Genomic DNA, 9562 nt, shown 5'->3' with positions numbered 1-9562 from the left:
CTGACGCTGGCCTTTGGGTGTGGCCTGTGGTAGGTGGTGTCCCCGGCATCAGCAAAGGCCTTGACTCAACATGATTTTTTAAACAACATAAATGTTGTAAAGTGAGGAAGAAGCCATATTGGAGGATGATTTTAAGATTTGTGGAATAGGCAATTAGACAATACATCCTGATAATCACTGAGATATTGAAAGTAGAATAAATTTAGTTATTAGGAGTGGATGGAAGGGGGAAGTGAAAGTTTAGTGTGGAACATATTGTGTTGAGGTGCCTGGGACATCCTCTTGGACGTCTTCAACTATTTTCTTCTTTCTAACTTTCCTTTCTCCTTGAATGATCTCATCACCATTTATGAATATTGAATATTGATGGCTCCTAGATCTATATCCCAGCCAGGATCACCCTCTTGAATATCAAATTCCTATGTCTCTTCCCTACTTAGTTTTATAGACTTAAACTTTGAACTCAGTTTTCTCATCTGTAAACAGCAATACCAAATCCTCATCATAGGATTATTTTGATAATAAATTAAGTAGAACATGCAAAATGCATGGACCATAGTAAGTGCTTAATAAATATTGGTTTACCAAGAATTTTCCTAATCAGTTCCTACAAATCTTCTCTTTTTGAATTCTCCAATTCTTGAGTAAAGCCAAAGTGAGAGTCTAACTCTATGTTTTTGAAAAGGAAGTAAATAATTGTAATCAGGAACTTAATTTACCTCTTCTGGTTTCTCCGTATCTTGGTATTACACATACGATAGGTATTCAGAAAATAATAAACTTACTTTTAAAGGAAGCATCACAAACAGAATTATATCAACTACAGGACACACTTTAAAAGATTTTGGCTTACTATAAAAGGTAAGTATGTGGTTTGGAAATTTCAGTCTGTGTACATGGAACTCCAATGATCTGTAGAGGTGCTTTGAAGTTCCACAAAGTACAGAAGAAACAAATCTCACACACACCCACCCACACTCACACACACACACACACACACAAATGAACACACACCCCTACCTGGGAGGCTTTATTATCATTTTTGTTTGTTTTATATATTGGAATTCCATGGAGATTTTATTTGAATAGAAAGTTCCAGAACATAGTCAATATCTTACTTGAATAAAAAGTTCCACTGATAAGAATAAAAGAAAAATTTGGAAATGACTACAGGAACATTTGCATCATTACAAGCCTGTCACTTCTTTTATGGAATAAACATTATGGGATTATTTGGACTTAATTCTTGAGAGATTCCAGGGATAGCTTGGTTTACTAATAATTTTTCAGATTAAAACTTATAGCCTAGAAATCTTTTTCTACCCTCTGCATTGCTACTACACTTGTCTCTGTCTTAATGCTCTAGGACAGATATATGTGAAATGACAGTACTTGGGCCAGCTGACTGTGGACAATTTCACTACATTTAAAACTACCTTAGGTCTCTGAGAAATTATTACTTGACTGTAGTTATGTTAAAGAAGGACTTCATATTCAGTAATAGCACATATTTATCATTTTCTTCCTAAGACAATGGAAAGTTCACTATTTTTTTTTCATCTTGGATTATTATTTTAAAAATCATGTACTAGAAACAAAGCAATAATACAATTTTCTATTTCCTTCACTAAATTATAAGTAAGAAATTATCTAGCACAATGAATAAATCATTACACAGCCTTATAAATCTAAAAAGTTTTATTTAACCAACACAACCATATCGAATAAAATCAGTCTGGGGGAAAATTAGTTGATTGCTAATTAGTGGGAAATAATATATGTTTGGACAACACACCCAACAGAATGTCATAGAGTTTGATGCAAACTTCAGTCCAGCTCAATATCCTTTGGCTTATGCTTTCTCATAAACTCTGGTAGCAGTGACACAATTCATGATACATTCCTAGGCACAAAAAAAATTATTGGTAAATCCCTGGGACTAAACCACTTATATTTTGTTTATTGTCTCCTTCAATGTTGGGAAGGAAACAATATTCATCAAAAGATATTTGCTCTGGGCTCTTATTATATACCTGATATTGTAATAAGCTAGGGAAATATAAAGATCAAGAAGATATAAGTCTTGCCCTCAAGGAATCTTACAATCTATGTGGTGAGTGAGAAACATAATTAGAAATGCACAATACAATATGGTTCATATTGAGAGGGATGAGGGAATGCTTCCTGGGGGACAGTATACCTACACTGAGCTTAAAAGTATGAAGGATAATTGCCAGAGTGAAACCATAATCCCAATAGAGTAACCTTTTGTTCTACAAGGACAATTATCTGTTTCTCTAGGTAGAATAACGATTATGGAATGACCTAGCAGTAGAATCTAGAATTAAGTAGCCAGAAGATACTCACCACCACCAGTTTGTCATCCACTCGTTTTCTCTTTATGGTGGTTGATTTTCCATCCCACTTCTGCACCTGCACCAGGGCACCTTCATCTAAGATTACGGTGCTCTGCGGGCATAATAAAAAAGTGATTATAATGATGGAGGAAAATAAAATTTAAAAATAGAGCACTTTTATTTGCAGGAATATTTTGAGGTAATTAGTAATTTTAAATTACAAGAAAATGTTGCAACAAGGAAACAATGAGTGCCAAAAACAACGTACAAAATTATATGTATATTATGATCAGAATATTATACAAACATGCACTTGAAAAAATACTGTGAAAGAATATAGATAATAAATTTATGTTGAGATAGTAGAATCATAGGTGATTTTTACCTTTTTTTCCCACTCTTTTATAAACGTTCTCTAACACTGTTACGTTATTTTAATTCACTTCAAATACTATATATATATACATATGGTATGACAAATAAATTATGTTAATCATTTTTTAAACTAATAAGGACCATTTTATAGAAAGGGAGAAAATTCACCAGCTAAATATTGAAGGCAACGTAGTTCAGATCTAGGAGTCAGGGATCTTTGGCTTACGGTGGAATGGGTTTCCTCCTTTTACAAAATGGCTTCTTGTAGGCAGCGGTCATTTAGAAACCAGCGTTTACTCTGCTCCAATTCCCTATTTCTCACCTTGACTTTCCTGTCATCTGCAGTGACTTCCTCAAATTCCTGGCTCAATTTGAAGGAAATCTCAGTATTTTTAAAGGTACTTTCTGATTTAATGGTGATCACATCCCCATTCACACTGATGATCACATTGGGTTTGGCCATGCCAGCCACTTTCCTGGTAGCAAAGCCCACTCCTATAGTTGGGAAAAGAAAAATGTCAAGTTTACAATTTTCTCTCACATCTTTATTTAAGAAAGAGCAGTAGTGTGTGTGTGTGTGTGTGTGTGTGTGTGTGTGTGTGTGTGTAGGTGGGTGCACGTGTGCATAAAATGTGAAAGACTCCAGTGAGTTTCTTAAAGGTCTTATGAAACATCTCCTGCAGATAAGTAAAGTAGGCTAATACTTAAAGAATGCCTGAGGCACAATTAGATGTAAGTCTGTTCTTTAAATTTCCACTTCCGGGTTTCAGATACAAGTCTTTAGGAGACCCATTATTAATTTTCCACAAGAATATGTACAAAGATTAAGTCTTGTGAGACATACATATTTTAAAAGTCACTGCACTCTCGAAATAACTGGCCATCTTAACCATGAGGGCAGCCACTCTCATTTTACTCAGTTCATGAAACACTTGGGAATCTCTATCTTTCCTTCTTAGATAACAAAAGTGATCTAATCCATAGTCAAAGACAATAGGATTTGGGGGACCACTATACAGTTACTCGATTAAAAATTAATCTGTTTGCGGGCTTCCTTGGTGGCGCAGTGGTTGAGAATCCGCCTGCCGATGCAGGGGACGCGGGTTCGTGCCCCGGTCCGGGAAGATCCCACATGTCGCGGAGCGGCTAGGCCCGTGAGCCATGGACGCTGAGCCTGCGCGTCCGGAGCCTGTGCTCCTCAACGGGAGAGGCCACAACAGTGAGAGGCCCATGTATCGCAAAGAAAAAAAAAAAAAAATTAATCTGTTTGGGTGTCCAAAATTCACATTTCATGGCATTTGCTGCCAAGTCTAGTTTTCTTGGCTTTTCCAAATTACTCCACCATGAAATGAAGATTTAGATTAATTTTTCCAAAAGTCAAAATGTTTCCTGCATGCATAACATTTTAGAATGGTGATGTTCCCAATAAACTATAGAAGATGCTAAAGAGGGCTTAGGCATCAATTGTGAAAACTTCAAAGTTTAAGAAATCACTATTTTAGTAAGTTCAGAAATTAATACTTTGATTCCCAATCACTTAAGTGGCAAAATCCTCTTTTTGAAAAAGAGGAGTGTATTTTTTGGGATGTGTGGCAGTTATGGGACGAACAATTTACAACCTAATGTAGACAGCAAGCAGTACCTTACTGTCGCTGCATAAATTATAATTTACGACTGCTATAGATGTGTTGTATTTTTAAATGCATGTGCATAAATTTACAATACTTTTTTGACTACTTATAGATACCAAAATTTAGGAATAGTGGGGATCAGGGAGGCAAATATCGTACAAAACAAGCAATACCGAAGCTCTGATTTAGCTCCCCGTCCAAAAGCAGCAACAAGTGGGTAGATAATATGCTGTTTCAGCAAGTCCTGTCTGTGTTACAAAATATAATAACCTCAAATACATGGAGTGAGTCAACATAGTGAATGGATGCAACACCCGGTGTGGTTCCAGACTGACCAAGCTTATGAAAATCATTCTCTCCACTGGCTTGATTCTGTCCTCATTTGACGGTTGAAAACAATACCTGCTGACTGAAGGTAATCAACTAGAGAAGCTAATTTCAGGAGGTATCTTATTATCTTTCATTATCATCAATACCTTATCATTTTAAAACACAGTGGTATAAGAATTTAAATATAAATACTAAAAGTGTAAAATGTTTCTAAAAATAGTAAATAGCCTCAAATACAGACATATCTGTATCAGTGCATATTAATTAGTTTATTGAATTACAACCAGTTGATATTCTACAAAGCTAGGTTTCACTCATGTTGAAGTCCCTGATTTCCCTCTTGTCTGCAAACAAGGAAAACAGTAGTTATACACAAGCAAAAAATATACTATAAGATTTAGAAGAAGGTTAAGTCTTGAGATTTACGGATTCAATCATAACCTCTAATAAAGATATTGTGAAAAAAAATCCCTCCCCAATTTGCAACCCCTGGATACAACTTGATAATGCATGGTCGTGGCTGCCTGAGTGAAATACTGCCTCTCTACTCCTTTGCTTTAACTTTGTAATTATCTGGGGAACACACAGGCAATGTTACCAGAACCTAAAAACCTGAAAGCCTCTATTATCAATAATTCTATGGCATCCCATATAATTTTAAATCAAACAAATATTTAAGACTTTTAAGGAACATATTTTCTGAAATTGAGACTTTTTCTCCCATAAAACAACCACACATTTTAATGGATGGACCTTAAAACAATTGGCTAACATACATTACTCAAAAAATTACATTAAGATGAGAAATGCAGTGCTTTCAGTTTCAAATGGAAATTATTGCATGCTAGGAAATACAGTTTTATTTCCAAGTTATTGCTTATTTTATATGCAAAAGGAATCAATAAAAAGAGACAGAGAGTCAAGTAAACCAAAGATACTCAAGTTTATCAATCAAATAAAATCTTGGCATTTCTGTACAGCATAACAATTCCATTTATACCCTTTTTCATATTAGTTCACCTTAAGGAAGCATTAGTTGTGACTTCCATCTAGAATGTTTCTAGAAACAAATGATTCACACATGTTACTTTTATCGCCTCTATATAGAAAGCAGAATTTCATGTCTGGCCAGTGCTTCCAGAGTGAAAAACAGCCACAAAGCACTCTTCCCCAGAGAAAAAGTTATAAACCCAGCCACTGTATTTCCTTACCCACTTCTTTCATATAATCTTCAAAGTTTTCACTGGAGACAAGTTTCCAGGTACCTACAAATGCATCACACATTTTGGGAGCTTTCTAGAATTATTCTTCAAGGTGAGAAAGAAGCTGCAGCTTTCAGGAAGGTGCTATTACCCTCTGAGTCCAGAAAACTTCCTTTTAAAGATACCCAGGACAAGTGATTTTTAGGAATAACCAATTGGGAATGGTATCAGATCATTTCCTTCATTGCCAGACTCTGCGGTTTTTCCTTTGAGTCATGTTTTTCATAGAAATTTCTCAACTTTGGTTCTTCCTGGCAAATGGTCATTGAACTTAGAGTACAACTTATTTTTAACCATTACAGAATATTTTAAATATTTCTATTTTGACAGTTTAATATTCAGTGAATTGAATTTCCTCCTATTATTTTCATACATATTTATCACAGTGTAGAGTACAGCAGGGTAATTATCTTGGGATAAATTTTGACTCCCATTTCTGGAGTTTCTATTAAAATTACAATTATGTGGTTCGTTTGAATTGAGGAACATAAGAATTATCTTGTATATTCTTAAGTAATTGCAAAGGCTCTTTGGGGCAGTACTGTCTCAGGAATTACCTGGAAATTAAAACAAAATAAGTAATGGTATTTTAAAAATATTTATTTATTTATTTTTATACAACACGTTCTTATTAGTTACCTATTTTATACATATTAGTGTGTATATGTCAATCCCAATTCCCAGTTCATCCCACCACCACCACCACCCCCCACCCTGCTTTCCCCGCTTGATGTCCATACATTTGTTCTCTACATCTGTGTCTCTATTTCTGCCTTGCAAACTGGTTTATCTGTACCATTTTTCTAGATTCCACATATAGGTGTTAATATATGATATTTGTTTTTCTCTTTCTGACTTACTTCACTCTGTATGACAGTCTCTAGGTCCATCCACATCTCTACAAATGACCCAATTTCATTCCTTTTTATGGCTGAGTAATATTCCATTGTATATATGTACCATATCTTCTTTATCCACTCATTTGTCAATGGGCATTTAGGTTGATTTCATGACCTGGCGATTGTAAATAGTGCTGCATTGAACATTGGGGTGCATGTGTCTTTTTGAATTATGTATTTTTCTGGATATATGCCCAGTAGTGGTATTGCTGGGTCGTATGGTAATTCTATTTTTGGTTTTTTAAGGAACCTCCATACTGTTCTCCATAGTGGCTGTATCAATTTACATTCCCACCAACAGTGCAAGAGGGTTCCCTTTTCTCCTCACCCTCTCCAGCATTTGTTTTTTGTAGATTTTCTGATGATGCCCATTCTAACTGGTGTGAGGTGATACCTCATTATAGTTTAATTTGCATTTCTCTAATAATTAGTGATGTTGAGCAGCTTTTCACATGCCTCTTGGCCAGCTGAAGGTCTTCTTTGGAGAAATGTTTATTTAGATCTTCTGCCCATTTTTTGATTGAGTTGTTTCCATTTTGAATATTGAGCTGCATGAGCTGTTTATATATTTTGGAGATTAATCATTTGTCTGTTGATTCATTTGCGAATATTCTCTCCATTTCTGAGGTTTGTCTTTTCGTCTTGTTTACAGTTCCCTTAACTGTGCAAAAGCTTTTAAGTTTCATTAGGTCCCATTTGTTTATTTTTGTTTTTATTGCCATTACTCTAGGAGGTGTATCAAAAAAGATCTTGGTGTGATTTATGTCAAAGAGTGTTCTTCCTATGTTTTCCTTTAAGAGTTTTATAGTGTCTTGTCTTACACTTAAGTCTTTAATCCATTTTGAGTTTATTTTTGTGTATGGTGTTAGGGAGTGTCCTAATTTCATTCTTTTTGTTTTCCAGCACCACTTATTGAGGCTGTCCTTTCTCCATTGTGTATTCTTGCCTCCTTTATCAAAGATAAGGTGACCATATGTGCATGGGTTTATCTCTGTGCTTCCGATCCTGTTCCATTGATCTATATTTCTGTTTTTGTGCCAGTACTATATTGTCTTGATTACTGTAGCTTTGTAGTATAGTCTAAAGTCAGGGAGTCTGACTCCTCCAGTTCCATTTTTTTTCCCTCAAGATTGCTTTGGGTATTCAGGGTCTTTTGTGTCTCCATACAAATTTTAAGATTTTTTTTTGTTCTAATTCTGTAACAAATGCCAAGTAATGGTAAAGTACCCCAGCTTTCTCATTTCAAATGTTTTGTAAGAATGAAAAAGAAAAAGTAAATTCAATTATCCACCAGGAATCTGGACAGCAGATTTAATTAATAAATGATCATTTAACCTCACTCATTCCATCCCCTAAATGAGAGCATAGTGTGGATTTCCACAGACCTCTTAAAAATTAGGCTCTGGGCTTCCCTGGTGGCACAGTGGTTGAGAGTCCGCCTGCCGATGCAGGGGACACGGGTTCGTGCCCCGGTCCGGGAGGATCCCACGTGCCACAGAGCGGCTGGGCCCGTGAGCCACGGCCGCTGAGCCTGCACGTCTGGAGCCTGTGCTCCTCAACGGGAGAGGCCACAACAGTGTGAGGCCCGTGTACGGCAAAAAAAAAAAAAAAAAAAGGCACCAATCCAAACTGTGCTCCCCATACTGAGAAAATTCATCCAGTTCCTGAACTATATTATAAGCTCTAAATTTATCCAGATCTAAATGGTGTTGCTTTACTTAAAAACAATCAGAAGTGGGGTGGTCACAAGCAATCAAAATCTAATTTCCTTCGTTTACATAGTGAATAATTCATGAGAATGCTTTTCTAAAGTAACCATATTTTTCAGTCCCCCCCACCCCCTACCCCATACCAGAATGATGGAAGATCGTCACATAGGCAGCAAGTTCCCATGAGCACACCCAGACTTTAGAAAAGAAAACAAGAAATTAAAATACTATGGATGTGTTTAGTATCACTACACCGTGTATTCCATTGAACAGTATCTGCCAAGCACACGATTGATTTGTAAGTATCCTAAGGGCTTCCCAGAAATGGTTGAGATAGAGGATTCTGCAAAGGACAGGATTTTCTGTAGGCAAGCAAGTTGCTAAGAAAAACTGATAAAGTCATGTTACAATAGTAGTTTTTAATTGTTGCTTATGTTAATGGTGCAGTAATAATGTTTATTCACTCTGGACTGTTGCATAGATACATAGACTGTGGGTGGTGTATCATTCCGTGTAGACTTGCTATTATAAATTCACTGAACAAGAAAATAAAAATCATCTGTCTTCGTGCAGGGATAACTTTGTGTTCTAAATTAATAATGGCTTTTACTTTTTCATTTGTTTTTAGTTTGTTTTGTGTTTAAGACAATTTTTTTAGAGGTTTTATATTTACAACAAAATTGAAAGTTACAGCAATTTCTCACATACTCCCTGCCCCCACACAGGCATAGCCTCCCCTGTTAACAACATCACTCACCAGAGTGGTACATTTTTTACTAAGGATGAACCTACACTGATACATTACAACCACCCAAAGTCCGTATTTTACCTGAGGGTTCATTCTTGGTATTGTATGTTCTATGTATTTGGACAAAAGTATAATGACATGTGTTCATCCTTATAACATCATACAGAGTATTTTTACTGTCCTAAAAATCCTCTGTGCTTTGCCTATTCATCTTTCTCTGGCACTCCCACCACCTTCCCACAACTCCGTCA

At 36.0% G+C, this 9562-nt stretch overlaps 1 protein-coding gene across 1 annotated transcript; it reads right to left on the bottom strand.

The window, feature by feature from the left end:
* Positions 1 to 1026: 1026 nt before the first annotated feature.
* On the bottom strand, positions 1027 to 6075 carry LOC113611133 (fatty acid-binding protein, adipocyte). Its single transcript, XM_027089750.1, has 4 exons — positions 5905 to 6075; positions 3055 to 3227; positions 2368 to 2469; positions 1027 to 1903 (listed from the first exon to the last, which is right to left on the bottom strand). Exons 1-4 carry the CDS (start codon positions 5975 to 5977, stop codon positions 1853 to 1855), a joined length of 399 nt encoding a protein of 132 aa, XP_026945551.1. The 5' UTR covers positions 5978 to 6075; the 3' UTR covers positions 1027 to 1852.
* Between the last annotated feature and the right edge of the window lie 3487 nt (positions 6076 to 9562).

The sequence above is a fragment of the Aethalodelphis obliquidens genome, unplaced genomic scaffold, assembly GCF_003676395.1.
Source record: "Aethalodelphis obliquidens isolate GAN/ISIS:26980383/991018 unplaced genomic scaffold, ASM367639v1 scaffold68, whole genome shotgun sequence".
Classification (NCBI taxonomy): Eukaryota; Metazoa; Chordata; class Mammalia; order Artiodactyla; family Delphinidae; genus Aethalodelphis; species Aethalodelphis obliquidens.
This window is presented reverse-complemented; position numbering and strand designations above follow the sequence as displayed.